Below are 24,574 nucleotides of genomic sequence, written 5' to 3'. Positions count from 1 at the left end.
CACAGGGCACTTGTCTCCAGTGTTCACCCCTCCTGACACACATATAGACACAGTTGAGATTTGCCTTTGTAATCCCTTAGGACCACATGACGACCTGTCCCTTTCCCTAGTGACTGTGACATGGCACTCCATCACAGTTCCAAATTAGGCAAACATCTCAGTGAATGACACAGTGAGGATATACTATCCCCAGAACCAGTGCTCCTCGGTGTCTCAACTCCCTGGGTCCCATCACCCTTATAAGAACAGGTGGAAAGGTGGCAGCCAGTTCCAGACTCCACTTGATGTTTTACATCAAATTAATCACTGATACCACCACCCTCTCCTTGTTGCTAAAAATTGGAAGAGTAATTTTATCACATGCTCAGATTGATTACTGAATAATCAGTCAATTGTCAGGGCCACTACAGAAGCCATAAGTAAAGCTAAGTCGAACTGAGAAGCAGGCTCTACTCCTCAGCACCGAGAGTTGTTTATCCTAATCTCTCCTTCAGAGCTCCAGTACATCAATCTCATCCTTTCTTTCTTTCTTTCTTTTCTTTCTTTCTTTTTTTAAAGATTTTATTTATTTGACAGAGAGCAAGAGCCGGAGAGATCACAGAGGGAGAGGAAGAGGGAGAAGCAGACTCGCCACCGAGCACGGAATCCAACACAGGGCTCCATCCCAGGACTCAGAGACCATGACCTGAGCTGAAGGCAGACGCCCAACCAACTGAGCCACCCAGGCGCCCTCATCATTTCTTTTTAGTCTGCCAGGTAAAGCCCAGATGCTTTCAAAGTATGTAAGATGGTACTGGGCATGTTAGCTGTTCTGGCTACAATCCTTTTCATTTCAAGGCAAATCTCAGAGTATGCTTTGTCATCATTCCCATATTGTAGATGAGGATACTCAGACAGGTGGTTTAAGTCATTTGCCCAAGGTCACTCAGCTAGTGTTAACTGCTTAATCCAGGACGCACACTCAAATGTGTGTCTTTAAACATGGGGCCTTGTGTTGTTTGCATCTCTTAGAGAAAAGTGCTAGATTCCCCTCCCCCCTGTTTACATCACCAAGGTTGAATTAATACTTTTACTTTGGACAAATATACTAATGCAAATGATCACCATGACCATGAACAGATTAGATAAAGGGGCCTAAAAATTAATAGCTGAGGGCAGCCCTGGTGGCGCAGCAGTTTAGCGCCACCTGCAGCCCGGGGTGTGATCCTAGAGACCCGGGATCGAGTCCCACATCAGGCTCGCTGCATGGAGCCTGCTTCTCCTTCTGCCTGTGTCTCTGCCTCTCTCTCTCTCTCTCTGTGTCTCTATGAATAAAATAAATAAAATCTTTAAAAAAATATTAATAGCTGATACCACCACCCCTTCCTTAAAAGCAGGACAGCTATTAGTGCTGTAGAAAGCTCTTCCCAGTTACCAGCAATTACTGGAAACCTGAGGATGAAAGAGAGTCAGTTTGTATTTAATATTTCCATGGACATTCATGACAACTGACTTTTCGAACTACATTATGAGGTTAATGGAAAATAATGATTATAGAATTACCTAAAACTATCATTCGCAGATATTCCTGCTTGACCAAGTTTGGGACTAGCCGGCTTCTGTTCCCTGAATAGTTTTTCTTTTCTCCCTTCATATCATATTTATTTTAGGAATCACTTTCTCTTTTCTTCTTTTCTGTACTTTTATAGAGTAAAAAGAAGTCACTCAGTAGATGCTATGAACCTCCCAGAGAAAATAACAACAAAATTGCCTCAGATATAGTGGGATCTTAAAGTGCAGGACTGTAAGAGCATGAAAGCTATCATTACTTATTAATAAAACTAAACCACTCAAAAAGAAAGCCCCGATGTAAAAATAAAAAAGCCAAGTCAAAGAAACCTTCAAACATTTTTTCAGCTAATTCTCTTTCCAAACATAACTTGGAAAATTGTGCTCATGATTCTCAGCCATCAGCTCAATGTAACAATAAGATTGGTTTTATATATTTAGTAACGCATTTAAATCAGTAGAGTGGGAAATATAATTTAAGTCAATAAGATCTAAAGAGATGCACAGCCCCTTCCTCAAAAAACTGAATTTTTTTCTCTAAATAATTCAGTTCAAAGCACCCATCAATGAAAACAAGTCTAAAGACTTCCTCCCCCAAAGTCAGTTAAAATGACTGGCTCATTGTGGTTGATCAGTACATCCATTTCCAAATTGCTTCTCCCTTGCCGGTCTCCATTTAGAAGCCAAAAACGGCAAACACTCCACTTGTTTCTCTGTCTCCTTTCAGAAGTCTGTTCTGGGATTCTGGAAAAGGCTTTTGTCCACTTCAGCCAAGGGACAAGTGCAAGTGACGCTGCCCGTAGCTCACCTCTTCTTGCCCTGAGATGCATATGTGATGCCTAGAGCTGCAGCAGCCACCTTGAGATCGTGAGCAGAAAGGTGGGGAGGATCCCATAGATGCTGGCTCAAAGCTGAGCTTTTAAATGTATGCCAGTAGCCACCCAGTTCCAGATTTCCTGTTTTGTGAAAATAATAAATCCCTGCTTATTTAAGCCTCTACTGGTCACATATTCCATTATTCACAGTTTTCTACTAATGCATTTAGTTTCTAAAAACTGTGCTTGAATGCTTTAAAAAAAAAAACAGAATAAGGGGATCCCTGGGTGGCGCAGCGGTTTGGCGCCTGCCTTTGGCCCAGGGCGCGATCCTGGAGACCCGGGATCGAGTCCCACGTCAGGCTCCCAGTGCATGGAGCCTGCTTCTCCCTCTGCCTGTGTCTCTGCCTCTCTCTCTCTCTGTATGACTATCATAAATAAATTAAAAAAAAAAAAAACAGAATAAGATGATTAAGTGATCTAATGGGTAATTTTCTTTATACACTGACAAAAATAAATTTCCTCTCAAGCACAACAAATACTAGTAAAATTTATCACCTCCACTGACTTAAGAAACCTGAGATTAATTCTAGAATTTATGAAGAGCAGCAACTGGTTCTACAGATAAGACCAGAATAGAAAAGCTAAAGGCAACTGTGAGTGGTATACCATATGGTCAATGTCTCTGGAGATGGAAACCAGGAGTCCATGGCCTGGACCAGTACCTTCTTTAAGGATATTATGGAGGAAAGTCTACCTCAAGCTAAAACCAGGGAGTTGTTTACAGAATGGGGGTTCATGAATGTGTGTGTGGCCGTGTGCCTGCGCCTGCATGCTAGGGGTAGGTAGTGAACATGAGCTCCTAACCCCCAAGTTCAGCACTCCTATAATAACACACCAGCTATGGGATCCTTGGGTGGCGCAGCAGTTTGGCGCCTGCCTTTGGCCCGGGGCGTGATCCTGGAGACCTGGGATCGAATCCCACGTCGGGCTCCCGGTGCATGGAGCCTGCTTCTCCCTCTGCCTGTGTCTCTGCCTCTCTGTCTCTCTCTGTGTGACTATCATGAATAAATAAATAAAATCTTTTAAAAAAAAAAAGATTAAAAAAAAAATAACACACCAGCTAGAATAGTATTCAATGCAAGCAAAGGGTCAAAGAAGATGGCAACAAAAAATAAAGCACAGCACAAGAGTCACATCTGACTTCCTTCTCCCCTCAGCAATCTGTGGGCTTTAGGACTATGGGCCACTCAGGGGAATACCCGTGGGTTCAAAAATCTTAGGTCAGAGTAGAGGGGTGAGATACAAGGGCAGCATAGCTTCCAGTTATACTTGGTGAATTGCTAAAGACTTACAGGGACAGAGGCAGCTTTGTCTCATAGCTGTGAGGACAGTGGGTGACAGAAGCCCAAAGGTGGGAGGGGATGATGATTGTGCAATTGTGCTGAGTGTGTCATAGGACTTGAATCTGAAAATGTGTATCAACAGTCCCTGATCCCACAAAAGCAAAGACTGAAACAAAAATTATAACAAGATCTGATACTTGTGACAATAATATTTAATAGTGGGAAAGGTATAGGGACCTAAATGGAAAAGAGGTTTCCAGGCTTCATTTATAGTAAAACATTGAAAGCTACAGCCCAGTCTATATAAGTCATACACACACACACACACACACACACACACACACGCTGTAATATCCAGAACCACTATGAAAGCTATACTAAGGCAAACACTCAACATAGTGACTTGACAATCCTATATGTTATGTAACTGTCACCACAAGAAGTGTGGTCACCATACAAGGTTATCACAATATTATTTACTCTATTCCCTATACTATACTTTTTCATCCCTGTGCCTTATTTTGCAACTGGAAGTTTATACCTCTTAGTCACTATATTGTACACCAGAAACTAATATAACATTATGCATCAACTATACTTCCAAAATAAAAAAATTTTTTTTAAAGTATATATACTCGGGGCACCTGGATGGCTCAGTCAGTTAAGCATCTGCCTTTGGCTCAGGTCATGATCCCAAGGTCCTGGGATGGAGCCCGGTGTCAGGCTCCCTGCTCATCAGGGGAGTCTGCTTCTTCCTCTCCCTCTGCCCCTCCCCTCCACTTGTGCTCTTACTCTGTCTCAAATAAATAATAAAATCTTTTTTTAAAAAACCATATAAATTCAAAAACACTATAAGTAAATCAAGATGGACTCTTAAAAAAAATGTTCCAGCATCCATGGGAAAAGAAGAAAAGAGAAACAGAGGAAAGAAACAGAAAACAGAAGTACTATATCAGATGCAAGCATTAACACACCAAAAATCACCTTATTGGTGATTCACAGGAACTACATGCTATTCACAGGAAATTCACTTCGAATTTAAGGATAGAAGTCCATTGAAAGTAAAGATATGGAAAAATATATACCAGGCAAATACTAATTTTAAAAAAGCAAAAGTGGCTCCGTGAGTATCTAATACACTAGACTCAGAGCAAAGGAAATTACTAGAGCATATAGAGACATTATATAATGATAAAAGAATCAATACACCAGAAAGACACAACAAACTTAAATGTGTATTACCAAACAAAAAAACCTCAAAATATATGAAGCAAAGAAAATAAAGTTAAAGAAGAAATAGATCCACAATTATAGTTGGGGACTTCAACAATCCTCTCCACAATGAACACATGTAACCAAAAGAACCTAATTGACCTATATACAACCCTCCACCCAACAGCATCAGAATACATATTCTCTTCAAGTGTGCATAGAACATTCACCAGGCTACACCATACTGTACACCATAAAAAAGCAGCTTTGGCAAATTTAAAAGAATTAAAATCATACAGATTGTATTCTCTGTTAATGGAATCAAGTGGCACCTGGGTGGCTCAGTGGTTGAGCATCTGCCTTCAGCTCAGGTCATGATCCTAGGATCCTGGGATCAAGTCCCGCATGCAGCTCCCCACAGGAGCCTGCTTCTCCCTCTGCCTATGTCTCTGCCTCTCTCTGTGTGTTTCTCATGAATAAATAAATAAATTCTTTTTCAAAAAAGATAATGGAATCAAACTAGAAATCAGTAACAGAAAGACAACAGGAAAAAAACCTCCAAATGCTTGGAAATGAAACAACACACTTTTAAATTATATATGGGTCAAAGAGGAAATCTCAGAAATTTTAAAAAATAGGTGGAAGTGAAAGAAAATGAAAATACAATGTATCAAAATATGTGTGATGCAGGGGATCCCTGGGTGGCTCAGCGGTTTAGTGCCTGCCTTTGGCCCAGGGAGCGATCCTGGAGTCCCAGGATCGAGTCCCACGTCGGGCTCCTGGCATACAGCCTGCTTCTCCCTCCTCCTGTGTCTCTGCCTCTCTTTCTATGTCTATCATAAATAAATAAATAAATAAAATTTAAAAAAAAATATGTGTGAGCTAAAGCAGTGTTGAGGGGGAAATTTAGCACTAAATACTTAACACGAGAAATGAGGAAAGGGGGCACCTGGGTGGCACAGTTAAGTGACCAACTCTTGGTTTCAGCTCAAGTCCTGATCTCAGCGTTGTGGGATCCAGCCCTGCATCAGACTCCATGTTGAGCAGAATCTGCTTAAGTAAGGTTCTCTCGCCCTCACCCTTTGCCCTCCCCACTACCTGCTCTCTCACTCACTTTCTCTCTCTTTCAAATAAACAAATCTTTTTTAAAAAGGAGCAAAGGTCTCAAATCAATATCCTAAGTTTCTACTTCAAGATATTAGAAAAAGAGTAAAATACACTAGAAATAAGCATAAGGGAGGAAATAATAAAATTTAGAGATCAGCAAAATTGATAAACACAGGAAAATAGAGAAATATCAAATACAAAGCTTGTTCTTCAAAAAATATACTAATAAAATTAATCTCTAGTAAGACTGAAAAAGCTTTTATTTTTCTTTAAGATTTTATTTATTTATTTATTCATGAGAGCGACAAAAAGAGGGGCGGAGACACAGGCAGAGGAAGAAGCAGGTTCCCTGCAGAGGAGCCTGATGCAGGACTCATCCGGGGACTGTGGGATCACGACCTGAGCTGAAGGCAGATGCTCAACCACTGAGCCACCCAAGGGTCCCTGGAAAAACTTCTAAAAAGAGTTAAGATACAAATCATCAATATCAGAAATGAAACGGAGTATCTTTATAGATGCCATAGCCATTAGAAGGATAATAAGGGAACACTTTGACCAACTTGACAACACACAAATTCAACAACTTAAAAAAAGTGAACCAATTTCTCAAAACCACAAACTACCCAAACTCAGCCAAGATGAAATAATCTGAATAGTAACCTTTAAAGAACCTCAATTTATAACTAAAAGCCAAAAAGAAATCCGTATGCCCAGCTGGCTTTACTGAAGAATTTTACCAAATATTTAAACAAGAATTAATGCCAATTTTATGCAATCTCTTCCTGAAAATAAAACAGAGGGAACTCTTCCCAACCATTTTTTTAAGGTTTTATTTATTTATTCATGATTTTATTTATTTATTCATGAGAGAGACAGAGAAAGGCAGAGACATAGGCAGAGGGAGAAGCAGGCTCCACGCAGGGAGCCCAACGTGGGACTCGATTCCGGGTCTCCAGGATCCCGCCCTGGGCCGAAGGCAGGTGTTAAACCGCTGAGCCACCCTGGCTCCCCTTCCCAACTCATTTTATTGTCAGTATTATCTTGATACCAAAATCAGAGAGGACAATTCAAAAACAGAAACCTACAGGGACGCCTGGGTGGCTCAGCAGTTGAGAGTCTGCCTTAGGCTCAGGGCATGATCCTGGGATCCGGGATCAAGTTCCGCGTCCGGCTCCTTGCAGGAAGCCTGCTTCTCCCTCTGCCTGTATCTCTGCCTCTCTGCCTCTCTCTCTCTCTCTCTCTCTCATGAATAAATAAATGAAATCTTTAAAAGAAAAAACAAAAACAGAGAACTACAGACCAAAATTTCTCATGACCATAGATGCAAAAATCCTCCACCAAAAAAAAAAAAAAAAAAAATGAAGAAGTTGAGTCTGGCACTATATACAAAGAATTATACACTATGACCACATGGGATTTATTATGCAAGGCTGGGTCAACATTTCAAAATCGATGTAATCTACCCTATCAACAGATGGAGAAAATTCAAATCATTCTATCAGTTAATACAGGTTAAACACATTTGTTAAACACAACGCCCATTCATGATAAAGACCCACAAAAAGAATATAGGAGAGTTACTTGGTAAAGAACATCTACAAAAAATCTATAGCTAACATCACACTTAATAGTGAAAAACTAAATGTTCTCCCAAAATCAGGAACAAAGCAAGAATGTCTGTTCTACTCTTATTCAACACATTATTAGAAGTCCTACTAACTACAGTAAGGCAAGAAAAATAAATAAAAGGGATACAAATTGGAAGGGAAGAAAAAGAACTACCTCTATTTGTAGGTGACAGGGTTGTTTATGTAAAATCATTCACAAAAAAAAAATTCCTACAACTAATAATTGAGTTCAACAGGGTCACAGGATGCAAGATCAACAAATAAAAGTCAAATCACATTTCTATATGCTAACAATGAACATGTGAGACTGAAATTTAAAGCACGGTATCATTTACAATCACTGCAAAGGTACAGGATCTGTGAGCTAAAAATTACACAATGTTGATGAAAAAAAAAATCAAAAAAGGCCTAAAGAAATGGAGAGACAGATCATGCTCATGGGTTGGAAGACTCTACATAATAAAGGTGCCAATTCTCCCCCCAAATGATCTAGAGGTTTAGTGTGACCCCATCAATACCCCAGCAAAGTTATTTGTAGACAGAGACAAGCAGATTCTAAAATTCACATGGAAAACTAAATAAATGAATAAATAAATAATAAAATAAAATAAATAAAATAAATAAAATAAAATAAAGTAAAATAAAATTCACATGGAAGGCACAGGCTCTAGACAGAGAAGAATCTTGAGAACAAAAAGTAAAGTGGAAGAAACCACTATACCAGATATTAAGGTTTACAGTATTACTATAGTAATAAAAAGTGTGGCACTGGCAGAAGGACAGACATGTAGACCAACAGAACAGAAGACAACAAAAAAGACCATCCAAATGCTCAAATAAGTTTTTAAAAAGGTGCAAAAGCAATTCAATAGAGGAAGGATAGCTGTTTCAACAAATGGTGCTGGAGTAATTGGATATCGATAGACAAAATAAAATGGATCCTGGCCTAAATCTCATACCTTATATAACAATCAACTCAAAATGAATCGCAGGCTTGAACATAAAATGTGAAACTATGAAAATTTTAGGAAAAAACAGAGGAAAAAAATCTTCAGTATCTAGACCTGGGCAGAAGAGTTCTTAGACTTAACATCAAAAGCACGATCCATAAAAGGAAAAATTGATAAACTGGACCTCATCAAAATTAGAAACTTTTTTGCTATGCAAAAAACAGTTAATAGGATGAAAAGACAAGCTACAGACTGGGAGAAAATATGTGCAAACAACATCTTAGCCAAAGGGCGCTAGTATCTAGAATATATGAAGAATTCTCAAAGCTCAATGGTAACACCACAATCCAACTAAAAACAGGCAAAAGATATAACCAGACATTTCACCAAGGTGAAAATACAGATGGCAAATAAGCACATGAAAAGATATTCAACTCATACATAAGACATCAGAGAAATGCCAAGTAAACCCACAATGTGATATCACTATACACCTATCAGCTAAAATAAAAAATGGTGGCAACACTAAATGCTGACTAGGGTGGACAAACTAGATCACTCATACGCGGCTCTGGGGAATGTAAAATGGTACATTCGCTCTCAAAAATAGTTTGGTACGTTTTTTGTAAAACTAAACATGCAAGGGTGCCTCAGTCAGTTGAGCATCCAACTCTTGGTTTTGGCTCAGGTCATGATCTTATGGGTCATGGGACTGAACTCCTCGTTGAGCCCTTGCACTCAGCATGGAGTCTGCTTGAGATTCTCTCTTTGCCCCGCCCCTCCCCTCTCATGCTTTCTTGCCCTTTTGCTCTCTTTCAAATAAATAAATAAAATCTTAAAAAAAAATCTAAACATGTAATTCCCATATGATCCAAAAATTGCCATCTTGGATAATTATCTCAGAAAATGAAAACACATGTCCACATAGAAATGCCCAAGCAGCTGTATCCCTAACAGCCAAAAACTAGTCATCACTCAGATGTTCTCCAGCAAGTAAACAGTGAGAGAAACTGGTACATACATGGAATACTACTTAGCAATAAAAATGAACAACTAATATATGCAACTAGCTAGACAAGTCATCAAAAAATTAAGCCCAGGGATCCCTGGGTGGCGCAGCGGTTTAGCGCCTGCCTTTGGCCCAGGGTGCGATCCTGGAGACCCAGGATCGAATCCCACGTCGGGCTCCCGGTGCATGGAGCCTGCTTCTCCCTCTGCCTGTGTCTCTGCCTCTATCTCTCTCTCTCCCTCTGTGTGACTATCATAAATAAATAAAAATTAAAAAAAAAATTAAGCCCAGTGAAAAATAATAATAATCCCAAGAGGTACATACTGTATGTAATTCCATTTGTGTAACTTTTCCAAAGTAATGAAATTTTAGGGGGCACCTGGGTGGCTCAGTTGGTTAAGTGTCTGACTCCTGATTTCAGCTCAGGTCATGATCTCAGGATCCTGGGATGGAGCCCCAAGGTGGGCTTCCTGCTCAGTGGGGAGTCTGCTTGTCCCTCCCCCTGCGCTGCTCCCTGTGCATGTTCTCACTCTTGCAAGCAAGCAAACAAGTAAAATTGGTTTTAAAACACTTATAAGTGGAGGGATCCCTGGGTGGCGCAGGGGTTTGGCGCCTGCCTTTGGCCCAAGGCGCGATCCTGGAGACCCGGGATCGAATCCCACGTCGGGCTCCCGGTGCATGGAGCCTGCTTCTCCCTCTGTCTGTGTCTCTGCCTCTCTCTCTTTCTCTCTCTGTGACTATCATAAATAAATAAACATTTTAAAAAAAATAAAAAAATAAAAATAAAATAAAAATAAAACACTTATAAGTGGAGTACAGATTAGTGGTTGCCAGAGGTCAGAGATGTTTAGGGGGGCAGTTGTTAGGAAGGAGGTGGGTGGGGTTATAAAAGAGCAACAGGACGGATCCTTGTGATGCTGAAACTGGTCGGCATCTTCACTGTCAGGGTGGATCACAGCAACCTACACACTTGAACCATACAGACTAAATGCACACACACAAATGAGTATAAGTAAAGCTGGGGAAATCTTAATAGAATCAGTGGATAATATTGATGATAATATCCTGGTTGTGCTATTATACTACAGTTTTGCAAAATGGTACCAATGAGAAATGGAGTAAAGGGCATGCATTTCTATATTATTTCTTAGAACTCCATGTGAATCTATCATTTTCTCAATAAAAATTTCAATTAACGATAAAATGAAAGAGAGGGTCTACTTTCCTTGGTAACTAGGAGACATTCCACACAGGTGCTTTTTATAAAGTCTGAAGTACAAATGTGAACACAGATGAGCAATAAATGAGTCACAAAAATGAGATGGAAACAGTCGCATAAATGATAAACCAAACATCTCTGTTTCAATTGCCAAATCCATGTGGTGAAGAAAAAGTAGTCTAAATTAATTGTAAGCCAAGTGCATGGACCTGTTCCCCCTACCCCCCCCCCCAAACTCCAGCAATTGTGACCATTCCCTCTTTGCAGATGCCAAGTGCATAGTCAGGAAAGTAAAAAGGTTGTTTGGCCTTCAGCTGGCCAGTCTGGTCACTATGTCACAGATCGAATTCAGGCATCCTGGGGCCTGGCTAATGAGAGAGTGAAAATGCCTATTTCCCCCCTTCCTTTTGCTTTGGTGACCCCCTCCCCCTCTGAGTTGGCTCTGCTCTTTCTACAACTATAGTAAGAGGATAAACTTCTCAGGAAATGGCCCAAGAAATCCCCTTACGTTTGCACTGGTGCATATCTGGAATCCTGTTCTCAGGAGACTGGTCTCTTAAGGGGCTCCTGCCTAATGAATGCTCAGAGAAAAATGTGCTGCTTCCAGAAAGAGCCAAACTGGATGCCAACAAGGAAAAGAGAAATGTCCCTCCGCATGGCACAAAAGGCCACAGAAGAGGCTTTGAGTCACAACTTGTATGTGACATCTTCATGCTATCCTAGATGCTTTACGTAAGCCATGCATCCTGAGAGGCTTATAACCTATTTAAGCCACAAAAGCAAATGACTTTTTTCCTCTCTTATGTTCACTGTTGCTAAAATAAGAAATACTCTGCTCCACCGTGGCAGTGGAAGATACAAGCGAGAAATTAATTCCAGAGATGATTCTCCTGAACTATGTTTATTCCCCACCCCCCTAGTTTTTAGGGATAGCTGCCACAGGTGGACAGCAGCACCCAAGAGGCACCTATTAAGGGCCTGTTAGGGGTCAGGGATAGCAACCCAAAGGGCAATCAATCACAGTGTCTCAGTCGGCAGAGGAGTGTCACAATCACACAAAAAGGGCAGCCCCGGTGCCTCAGCGGTTTAGCGCAGCCTGCAGCCCAGGGCCTGATCCTGGAGACCCGGGATCGAGTCCCTCGTCGGGCTCCCTGCATGGAGCCTGCTTCTGCCTCTGCCTGTGTCTCTGCCTCTCTCTCTCTCTCTCTCTCTCTCTCTCTCTCATGAATAAATAAAATCTTTAAAAAAGAAAATCACACATAAAGAACGCAAAAACACAGCACAGGCAATATAAGCCAATCAATGGGTGGTGTGGACAATGTAGGTGTGTTCAGGGTTATGAGCAGACAGAGAGAGGCTCCTGCTGAAATGATTGGGGAAGGCTTTAATGAGAAGGAGGGAGTAGAGGCACCCTTCAAAGGAAGGCTAAGATCTAGCTGGGAACAGGGAGAAGCAGGAGAATGCTGTCAGGAAGAAGGCAAGTAAATCAATAATTGACTGGTTTAATAATAGAGTCCACAATATATTCAAAGGGCAGCAGTGAGTATGCCAGTTTAACTGGAGTATTTTTTTTTTTATGATAGTCACACAGAGAGAGAGAGAGAGAGAGAGAGAGAGAGGCAGAGACAAAGGCAGAGGGAGAAGCAGGCTCCATGCACCCAGAACCCGATGTGGGATTCGATCCCGGGTCTCCAGGATCGTGCCCTGGGCCAAAGGCAGTCACTAAACCATTGCGCCACCCAGGGATCCCTAACTGGAGTATTAAGCTTGTTTTCCATTATGGAAAAGAAAACTGGTAAAAAAGAATAGTGTCATTTGAGTTTCTTTCTTTCTTTCTTCTTCTTTTTTTTTTTTTTTTTTTTTTTTTTTACAATGGTGGTATATTCATGTGTTGTCTGTATATTAAAAAACAGAAACAGGGACGCCTGGGTGGCTCAGTGGTTGAGCGTCTGCCTTTGGCTCAGGGCGTGATCCTGTGCCCCTGAGTTCCCCATCGGGCTCCCTGCAGGGGGCCTGCTTCTCCCTCTGCCTGTCTCTGCCTCTCTCTCTGTGTGTCTCTCATGAATAAATAAAATCTTAAAAAAAAAAAAAAACAGAAACAAAAATGTTTTAAAGGAAGAGATGCTGGGGCACCTGGTGGCTCAGTAGGCTAAGCATGGGACTCCTGCTTTCAGCTCAGGTCATGATCTCATTGAGCCCCCAGTCAGGGCCCATGCCAAGTGTAGCCTGCTTAGGATTCTCTCTTCCTCTCTCTCTGCCCCTCCCCCACACACACAAAAAAGGAAGAAGGAACAAAAGAAATGCTAAGACTGAGGAGGCATCTAGACTCACAGGTATCAAGTCTGTGGCTGGTGTGGCCAAGTCTTTAACTCCCAAAAGCCATTATTTACTGCCTTATCTCTTTCCCAGCTCCAAAAATAGATGGTGAAAAATCAAGTTCCCAATACCCCTCTAGCAAAGGAGAGCCACATGACCCAACTTTAGCCAGTAAGATGTAAGAGGGAAATCTGGGGGTGCTGAAAAACACTTCACCTTCTCATACAAAAGCCTTTTCCCCCCTCTCCTTTCTACTGGTCTTGAACATGGTTATGAGACGTTGTGATGTCTGGAACTGAGGCAACCACCTTGCAACCATGAGGCCACAGACCTAAGGATGAAAAGCCAACATTCTAATGATGGCAGAATGGAGATATCAAAAGAGTTTGAGTCCTTTATGACATTCATCAGCCACTGCCTAAACCTGAAACTGCCACACACCTCTACAGTTCTTCTGATGAGAAAATCAATTTGGCTTAAGCCACCATTAGTCAGGTATCCTGTTACTAAAAGCCAAAAGTCTATCCTATAGGACATAGCTATAAAATTTAAGACTACAAAAGCAACCAAAGTTAGGTGTTTGATCCCCGAATAGGCAAGGGACTCTAATTTCTGAACCCCAAATTAACATCTGGGATTAGCAATAGAATATTATGTCATTTCCAAAGTATGTATGGCAGCTTTAAGAAGTGGCCCAGTCTGAAATAATGGGATTTCAAGGACATTTCAATAGTTCTGGAAACAAATAACAAAATACTTTAAATCAAAATCATCCCATGATGTGGCACCAATAGACACTTATTTCTGTCCTGTGATTCCTCACCACCAACTCCTTTCTTTTTTTTTAAAAGATTGATTGATTGATTTATGATAGACATAGAGAGAGAGGCAGAGACACAGGAGGAGGGAGAAGCAGGCTCCATGTCAGGAGCCCAACGCGGGACTCAATCCTCAGATTCCAGGACCACGCCCTGGGCCAAGGCAGGCACTAAACCTCTGAGCCACCCAGGGATCCCCCACCAACTCCTTTCTTTGGCTATTTTCTAACAGTTTTATTGAGGTATAACTTATATATCATAAAGTTCACCCATTTACAATACACAATTCAGCAGAGTTTACTGTAATTACAAAGATGTACAACTACGATCTAACTTTAGAACACTTTCATCATCCCAAAAAGAAGCCTCATACCCCATTAGCAATCACTCCTCATTTCACTGCCTCCCCAATATGGGTCTAGGCAACCATCATCTACTTTCCATGTCTCTAGATTTGCCTGTTCTGTACATTTCACACAAATGGGCTCATACACTGTGCAGTCTTTTATATATTGTTTTTAGTATCTTTTTGAAGTCCACCCATTTTGTAGCATGGATCACTTTTTTAAGATTTCAGAGAGAGAGATAGCATGCAAGCAAGTGAGCAAGCAAGTGACCAAGAACAAGCAGGGACAGAGGGAGAGGGAGAAGCAGACTCTCCTGCTGAGCAGGAAGCCTGATAAAGGACTTGAACCCAGGACCCTGAGATCATGACCTGAGCTGAGGGCAGAAGCCTAACCAACTGAGCCACCTAGGTGCCCCATGTATCAGTATTTTTATGGCCAAATAATATTCCATTGTATGGATATACTACATTTTATTTATCCATTCATCAGTTGATGGACAGTTTGGTTTTTTCTATTTTTCAGCTAATATGAATAATGTTGTTAAAAACATTCACATTTGTGTTTCTTTGTGGATGTATGTTTTCCCTTGGGTATATACCTGGGAGTGCTGCATCATATAGTAACTCTACGTTTAAACTTTTGTGAACCTGCAAACTTTCCATAGCAGCACTGTTTAATATCCCTACCAGTGATGCATGAGGGATCCAATTTCTCCATATCCTTGTCAACACCTGTTATTTTCTTTTAAGATTTCATTTATTTATTCATGAGAGATCCAGAGAGAGAGGCAGAGATATAGGCAGAGGGGAGAATCAGGTTCCCAAAAGGGAGCCCTATGTGGGACTGAATCCTAGGACTCCGAGATCATGCCCTGAGCCAAAGGCAGACACTCAACCACTGAGCCACCCAGACGTTCCACGTGATTTTATTTATTTTGCTTAGCATCTGGTTTGTGACTTTACCCTATTTTCGCCTATGAGAATGTAAGCTCCCAGGAGAGCAGAGACTCGTGTCTGCTGTGGTTCACTGCTCCACCCCAGAGCTGGAACAGGCACAGGCACCGGGAGGTGCTCAGGAAATAGTTGTTAAATCAATAAAGGAATGAACGCACATGGCACCCAGGTGCCCCTGTTACTGGTTTTTTTGTTGTTGTTGTTGTTACAGCCATCCTATGGACTATAGAGTTTTGATTTGCACTTTCCTAACAAATAATGACATGAGCATCTTTTCATGTGTTTGTGGCTATCTGTAAAGGTTTTCTGGAGCAATGTCTATTCAGATCCTTTGCTCACTTTTATATATACTGGATATAACTCCCTCATCAGATAATACACTTTGCAGATATCGTCTCCCATACCATAGGCTGCCTTTTTACTTTTTCAATAGTTTCTTCTGAAGCACAACTTTGGCTATCTGTTGCAGCAATATCTGTAAGAACAAAAGAATGGAAATAACACAACTAGGGCATCCCCGGTGGCTCAGCGGTTTAGTGCCATCTTTGGCCCAGGGCCTGATCCTGGAGACCCGGGATCAAATCCCACGTCAGGCTCCCTGCATGGAGCCTGCTTCTCCCTCTGCCTGTGTCTCTGCCTCTCTCTCTCTCTCGCTCTCTCTGTGTGTCTCTAATAAATAAATAAAATCTTAAAAAAAAAAGGAAATAACACAACTATATATCAAAGGGGGATGGGTTGAACAAACTATGGTATATCCACACAATGGAGTACTATGGAGCTGTGAATGGATCACACATTCAAAGGCATGAGGAAAACTGTACACTACAATGAAGAGATCTCCAAGATACACTGTTACAAGAAAAAATGGAAGATATAAGAGAATGTCTGGAGTATGCTGCCATTTGTTTAATAAGAGGTCATGTGAAAACATTTTAAAATTAGCTGTTTCAGAACCAGAGAAAGAAAAGATAAAAAAAAAAGTTTGAGGTTAAGCTACTTATAGAAGAAAGGGGGAGAGATAACAAGATTGAAGGATAGGGATAAAAGCTATACTTATCTGAATGCACCTCACTTTGTAAATTTGACTTTGAAACCACATACGTGTTTTATTTTTATACTATAATAGAAGTTCTAAAAGATATATGTGATGAATCAGTGAATTCCACTCCAGAAACCAATATTGCCCTGCATGTTAACTACCTAAATTTTAAATTAGGGGAACCTGTGTAGCTCAGTCCATTAAACATCTGCCTTCGGCTCATGTTACATGCTACTACATGGACGAACTTCAAGAAGGTACTAAAAACAATATGTAAAAGACTGCACAGTGTATGAGCCCATTTGTGTGAAACGTGCAGAACAGGCAAATCTAGAGACATGGAAAGATGATGGTTGCCTAGGCCCATATTGGGGAGGCAATGAAATGAGGAGTGATTGCTAATGGGGTATGAGGCTTCTTTTTGGGATGATGAAAGTGTTCTAAAGTTAGATTGTAGTTGCACATCTTTGTAATTATAGTAAACTCCGCTGAACTGTGTATTGTAAATGGGTGAACTTTATGATATATAAGTTATACCTCAATAAAACTGTTAGAAAATAAACAGCCAAGGAAAGGAGTTGGTGGTGAGGAATCACAGGACAGAAATAAGGGTCTATTGGTGCCACATCATGGGATGATTTTGATTTAAAGTATTTTGCTGGGCAGCCCGGGTGGCTCAGCCATTTAGCGCCGCCTTCAGCCCAGGGCGTGACCCTGGAGACCCAGGATGGAGTCCCATGTCGGGCTCCCTGCATGGGGCCTGCTTCTCCCTCTGCCTGTGTCTCTGCCTCCCTCTCCCTCCCTCTCCCTCTCTCTCTCTCATAAATAAAATCTTTAAAAATAATAATAATAATAAAGTATTTTGTTATTTGTTTCCAGTAACTATTGAAATGTCCTTGAAATCCCGTTATTTCAGACTGGGCCACTTCTTGAAGCTGCCATTCATACTTTGGAAATGACATAATATTCCATTGCTATTCCCAAACGTTAAGCATCTGATCTCGGGGTCCTGGGATCAAGTCCTACATGGGGTCCCTGCTCAGCAAGGAGTCTGTTTCTTCCACCTGCATCCTCCTCCCTGCAATTCCCTCTCGAGAGTTCTCTATCTCAAATAAAACAAAAATCTTAACTTTTAAGTTAAAAAAATTTTTTAAAGAAGAGAAAAAAGCAAAAGCAAAATGAAATGAATGAATTTAACTGGGTATTGAGACTCCTCACTGAGCACAGAGCCCCACACAGGGCTCCATCTCACTACCCATGAGGTCATGGCCTGAGCGGAAACCAAGAGTCAGATGCTGAACCTACTAAGCCACCCTGACACTCCATAAAGCTTAACTTTTAAGTCTCATATGAAATTAAGTCTTATGCAGTGAAACACCAGAACACCTGCACCCCAATGTTTATAGCAGCAATGTCCACAATAGCCAAACTGTGGAAGGAGCCTCGGTGTCCATCAAAAGATGAATGGATAAAGAAGCTGTGGTCTATGTATACAATGGAATATTCCTCAGCCATCAGAAACTATGAATACCCACCATTTGCTTTGACGTGGATGGAAATGGAGGATATTTTGTTGAGTGAAGTAAGTCAATTGGAGAAGGACAATCATTATATGGTTTCACTCATACAGGGAATATAAAAAATAATGAAAGGGATTATAGGGGAAAGGAGAGAAAATGAGTGGGAAAAATCAGAGAGGGTGACAAAACATGAGAGACACCTAACTCTGGGAAACGAACAAGCGGTAGTGGAAAGGGAGGTGGGGGCGGTGGGTGACTGGGTGATGAGCACTGGGTGTTATGCTATATGTTGGTAAATTGAACTCCAATAAAAAATATACATAAAAAAAGAAAAATTAAGTCTTAGGCTATATTTTTATTCATATTGCTTTGCCACATGGTTTTAGTAACTTATTTAACATTGTCAATGTATTTTCATGTTGTAAACAGCATCAATTAAAATGAATTTACCTTTTATTTAAATGAAATCACCTGAGCCTACTTTATAAAAGTAAATCCCATCTTAGATTAAAACATTTATTGAACAGAACTGCATTCTGCTGCCTTATGAATTTTTTAAATGTATAAAAAGGAAAGAAAGGTAAGCTAAGCTTGATTGCCTCTTTGTTTTTCAAGAAAAACTGGCTAAAAACCATTTTTAGTTTTAAATAGGGGTGAAAACTCCTTTTGCTCATACCACATACCATGTTTCATACCTTACTATGGCCCTCAATAGTAGAGACTATGAGAGGATTTTTAGGCCTACTTGGATAAGAAGAAAAGGGGGGAAAAAATCAAGTAGGAAATATTATAGTAAGGGGAAAAAACTATGCACCACTCGCCGCCCCCCCCATCCCTCCCCCCAAGTTGATATCCTTTACAGGAAAGGAAAACCACACAGAACAGGTAAGCAAAATTAACAAATCCACAGAAACCTATCAGTCTTTACTCAGAAGAGACAATTCTTACTGGATCATTACATCTACAGCTCATGGATCATGCTAATGTACCATGGGCTGTAGAAATCACTTGTACACAGGAGGTCCCCAAGAGCTGAAAAGCATTTCAAAGGTCCCTCTGGGATAAAAAGACTGAGACTTGGGATGAAGACAATCAAGGTCTCCAAACTACTTCGGGACATGATGGTTGCAAAACACTGTGGAGGTACCAAATGCCACCAAATGGTACACTTTGAAATGGCTAGTGGTATATTTTATGTTGTGAATTTTACAGCAACTAAAAAAAAAAAACAAAAAACAAAAAAAAACCTTACTAGGATCGGTTGAGACTATTTGCTGGAAGGGTAAGAGAGGAGATCTGACCTGGGAGGAAACTAAAGTTCTGAATTTAAAACCAAGGCACGAACTGGTGGAGACGACTCTAATGAGAACGTGTTTCACACTCTGCAACCACGATAACAAACAGGTTTTACTGCAACCCAGTTCACATGCACAGGTGACAGAAACAAAAGTTCCTGGAAGAACACTTACCGTTCCCATGCCATCATACATTACTCTGATTTTTTTATTCTTTTCTAGTCCATCTTGTTTCTTACTATTTTTTTTTTTAATGCTGACCATGATTCATTAAATTGATCTCCTACCGTGACTCGCAAACTCTAATGGACTCAGGTGTTGGGTTGAGGGGTTTGCACCTAATGCAGGTTATTTTAAGGCAATGGAATTAACCACTATGGACATAACCAAGAATCTGTAAGCAGAATTTTAAGATTGGGAAAAACCTCTAACCTGTGAATAAAGTGATTGTTTTACCATTATCTTTGTCACTGAACTAAATTTAAATTGATTTATCCACCATCACCTGATGAAGTCAATATGTCACCTATGTATTACTCATAGTATGTCCTTCAGCTGTTTATCATTTAAATTGCTGGTAAATTTCCCAAAGAATGTTATTTCTTTATATATTAGTAAGGAGGCTTATACTGGTCTAGATAAAAATAAATGTCAAGGTATTGCCCACACTCTTTTGTAAGAGAGGCAGAGAGGTTCTGAATTTGTTTTATCCTACTGCTGTGAATTCAAATAATGTTTTTTCTTAAGGAAACAGTTGCTTCACTATAAATTAGAGATGGACTATTTACAACAAGCCCTCCTAAGATGGTGGCAAGGCATAAATAACAAAGTGTACTCATTATTCATCAGGGGCATTCAGGACCAGCTACACAACCATCTGTCCAAAATGCTGTAGAAAAGATTTTCAGCTTTGGCTAGAAATGTCCCTTTTAACTTTAATATCCTATTATTTTTGACAATATGCCTCAGATTCTTTAAGCTCAAAATAAATCCAGCATGTAAATTGTTGGAAAAAGATACCATGTGTCTGGAATTTAGCTGTGACCTTTTTCCCTAAGGTTTTCAATTAATTCACATCAACATAATTTTAATGTCATCATTGGTACAAATGCTAATATTTTAGAAAGCACAATACTTCTTGTATTTCAGAGCTAGAAGTATAGGCTGCACATCACCTAGCTGTGGGCAGAAATCAATCTATTGCTCATGATGGACTACCAGCAGCTAATTAAGGGAGAAACCAGTTCCTTTTTAATTTCTAAGAAAAGCAGTAAAAGTTAGCTTGTGTTATAATTTTAAACCCAAACAGCCAGTAATTATGCTATCTCCAGGAGGCCAAGGTTTTTCACTTGATAATTTAATTCAGCAAGCAAGGTTCTCTAATAGCAGGAGGTAGTGGGGGGAGGGTAATTAAAAAAAAAAAGCCAGATTTGGCTCTACTGACTTTTTGACTACTCTGTGCACCAGAGAACACACTTTTAACTAAGTACAAGGTTTTAAAAGAATATTAATTTTTTGGCAACACAGTACCAAAGTTAGTGCCACAAAATTTTCTAAATGCAGCTGATTTAGGCACATAAAAGGACACTCAATATATAGTTTGTTAAATGACAGCCCGAGGTATCTAATAAGTATACTGTCATTCCCTAATTCATACACACACTCACGCATGCACACACACACTCCTACTGGTCTGAGGCATAAAGTAAATAAATATTTTTAAATACAGTCACAAGGTACACCTGGGTGGCTCAGTGGTTAAGCATCTACCTTTGGCCCAGGTCATGATCCCTGGGTCCTAGGATCAAGTCCCACATCAGGCTCCCTGCAGGGAGCCTGCTTCTCCCTCTGCCAAGGTTTCCACCTCTGTCTCTCAGGAATAAATAAAATCTTAATAAATAAATAAATAAATACATACATACATACATACACAAATCTAGAAGCAGACCCACGTCTATTGGATACTCGACTTAGAAGACAACAGGCTCTAAATGCAGTTGATCATGCTAAGCCCCATGTCACAAACTGAAACTTAAGAGTTTTGGCTGTCCCAATCATGAATCGCCAATCATGAATTGCCTGATCAGCATTAGTTTGGTAAACTGCCTAAAAAGCCCCTGCCATATCCCATAAGGAAAGTAACCTTATAGTGATCAATCCAATTTGATTTTTTTTTTTGCCTAGTATAATGCCCCCCCCATGCCTATAAAATGTCTTGCTGTAAGAACTGTCCAGAGCTCTTTTCCGCTAAACTAGATGCTGTCAATTCATGAACTGTGGCATAAAGCCAGTGGGATCTTTAAAATTTACTCAGCTAAATTGTATTCTTTAAAAAATGCTTCTGGGTCAACTGAATATCCATATGGGAAAAAATATAACCTGACCCCTACTTCTTTTCATACACACACACAAATTTATACTAGATTAGAAACCTAAATGTGAAAAAAAAAAAATAAAAAAATAAAAAGAAAAAGAAAAAAAAAAAAAAAAAAAAAAAAAAAAGAAACCTAAATGTGAAAGATAAAAATAACAAAATTTCCAGAAGATAACAGAAAAATATCATCATGAACTTGGTGTTAAGGACCAATTTCTTAAAAAGGAATTAAAAAAACCACTAATCTAAAAGAACAATTACTCATCAAAAACACCATTAAGAAAGTAAAAAGGCCAGTCACAGACTAGAAGATATTTACCAACACAGATGCCAGACAGAAGAGTTATATCCAAAATCTATATAGAATTCCCACATATCACTAAGTAAAAAAAGGCAGATAACCCAGTAGAAAAGAGTAGACAAGAGACCAACAATTACTACACAAAAGAGTATATCCAAGTGATCAATAAATGTGTAAATCATGCTCAAGATCACTAGGAATCAGGTAAGCACAGATTGAAACTAGAGTTTCACTATACTGGCTGATCAAAAGAACTACAATTTAAAAGACCAACCTTATCAACTCTTAGGATGCACAGCGACAGGAACCTATAACATGCTGCTGGGGATTTAAACTGGTATAAGCACTTTGATGGTGTCTACTAAAGCTGAATGTATAAAAACCCTATGATGGAGCAATTCCACCAGCAGACATAAACAAGCATAGTCACAGCAAACTATTCTTAATAACCCCAAACAAGCATATATAAATGTCATACTCATGCAATGGAATACTACAGAGCAAGGAAAATGCACAAACTACCTCTGCAGACAGCCACAAGGACAAATCTCACAAATATAATACTGAGCTAAACAGAAGCCAGTCACAAAAGAACACCAGACATTTACATGGGCACAAAGTTCAAAAGCAAGCAAAACCTCAACGGTGTAGTTAACTCTGGACAGGAACAGAGGGGGACAGAGTGATAGGCAGGGTTGCCACATAATATACCAAGATGTTCAGTTAAATTTGAATTTGAGAACAACAACAAATAATCTTTTAGTGTAAGTAGGTCCCATGCAGTATTTGGGACATATATTTTTATTTGCTAAACCTGGCAACCCCAGACAAGGGAGATGTTTTTGGAGTGTGTTTCTTGATGTTCGTTTTGTGATCATCCATTATGCATTTTTCTGCACATGTGTACTTCACGATAAAAAAAAAAGGTATACTCTGTACAGCTTTGCAGATTGTAAAGATCTCATCAAAGCACTGCTTTTCCTTCCTGCTCTTAATCACTGCATGTGGGAGCTGTGGTACTTCTGCAGGAGGCAGACATCAGTAAATCTGAAGTGTTTGGGCCGAAAGCTGCAGGCTATACTTTCGATTTTTCCCAAAATTACTCTTATGTAGCATACTTCGTTACTTCTGCAATCTTTGTTCACGTCCTAGGCCTCTCTGGGGTCTTTCTTATTTGTGTGGCTGCCTTAATCTTAGCAAGGGGCAATGCTAGGCTGGAAGGCCCGCCTCTAACCCATGAGCTGAAAAATGCACAAACCAGTGTTCAGCAAAGCAACTTGGTCCGGCCTGCTGCTCCGTGGAGGTCGGAATCCAGCGGCCAAAAGCTGCAGAGGAAATCCGGACTTTTGGGCCAACAACTTGGGAACACTTTTGAATCCACAAAGTCAAATGCTTCATTCAATCCGCTTCCTGCTTTCTAAATGTACCCGACCATCGCACAAACACGTCGAGGGCTTCCCTCTAGTTAAATCCCACCAGTGTATCACCGGCCTTCTTCCCGGAGCCGAAACTGGCAAACCCAAGTAGAGTGAAGACCATTGTAAGGAAAAGCACAAATCGCTTTTCGGCTGGTGTTTAAATAAGGGGCTACTTGTTATTGGCAAAATTCTCTCGTGCTCTGGGTTTTTGGCGTCGTCGGGTGGTGTGTTTTGTGCTTTCATCTTGTTTTGAAACGAACGCCTCCAAAGCCTCAACGAAGAAAAAAAACTCCCAAGTTCGGACACTTCGCCCTAGGAAGTTTAGGATCAAACTTTCGGGGCTGGTGGAACCCTTCCCTATCTGCCTCCTGCAGCTTCGAGAGCGCCAGGTTTCTTCGCTTTGGTAACAGTAACTACATTTCTCTTTCATACTATGTATGAAGGACAAGGACTAGGCACCTGGTTGCCTGGAAGAAACCCCATTTCACACAGAAGCTGTGTAGCTCTGGCCAGTGAGGGAGTGACTCATCGCTCCGTGCCTCAGTTTCCTCAACTCTAAAATGGGAATAAAAATAGTACCTAAACAGCAAATGCCGGGTAGGGCGACAACACAGCACCTGGCCCACCTTACACGCTCAACGATGATTGCTATCAGCGTCACCACCGCCGGCTACCTGTCCAGGTCCTGCCACCTACTAAAGGCTACTTACATTATCTAATGTAGCTAAGGTAGGAGGTGCAGTTGGAGAGACAGGGAAAGGGGAGACAGAAAGTGAGGGTTTCACTGGCTCACAAAGTTTGGTCCAAGTTGTTCCCAATGCACAGGAGGTGAAGCAACAGGATGCCCGAGTATGGTCGGGGGACGTGGCCACGGCCGGACCCCAGATTCTGGCCAGCACCTCTGACCTCGGGCGCCCTCGCTACTCACGTTGCGGTTGAAGCTGTTGCCAGGCAGCAGCGGCAGGGCCATGGCTCTCAGCGTCCGAGGGTCAAGGGCGGAGAAGAGGACCCACAAGCAGCGCCCGCCTTGCGGCCGCGTTGTTTAAACCCCCCCCCCCAGGTTACCTAGAAACGGGAGGCGGCGTCACGGAAGTAGGAGGAGCTGCGGCGGGCCGGAGGGGGCGGGGCCGGAGGGCCGGGGCCGGGGCCGGGGGCGGGGGCGGGGCCAGGCTGGAAGCTCCCCGCGCGCCCCTCCCCCGCCCAGCCTCACCCACCCAGCCGGGTGCAGGTCTCCGGAGGCTCCGCTCTGCACACCCGCCGTGCACACAAACACTGACAACCGCACCGCTCCCCGCCCCCGCCGCTTTCTGGTTTAACCCCTTTATAGAGCTCAAGCTCCTCTGCTTCTAAGCATATTCT

The 24,574-nt window shown here is 41.1% G+C and overlaps 1 protein-coding gene across 1 annotated transcript in view; it reads right to left on the bottom strand.

Annotated features, from left to right (window-relative positions):
- Positions 1-24,273, bottom strand: part of EFHC2 (EF-hand domain containing 2) — a 197,225-nt gene extending 172,952 nt beyond the window's left edge. Inside the window, exon 1 of the mRNA XM_077890289.1 lies at positions 24,144-24,273. Coding sequence (XP_077746415.1) covers positions 24,144-24,185 — 42 coding nt within the window. The 5' untranslated portion in view covers positions 24,186-24,273. The remainder of the gene's footprint in view (positions 1-24,143) is intronic.
- Between the last annotated feature and the right edge of the window lie 301 nt (positions 24,274-24,574).

Source organism: Canis aureus, chromosome X, assembly GCF_053574225.1.
Source record: "Canis aureus isolate CA01 chromosome X, VMU_Caureus_v.1.0, whole genome shotgun sequence".
NCBI classification, from domain to species: Eukaryota; Metazoa; Chordata; class Mammalia; order Carnivora; family Canidae; genus Canis; species Canis aureus.
Note: the sequence above shows the minus strand (reverse complement) of the source record. Positions and strands in the feature narration are given on the sequence as shown.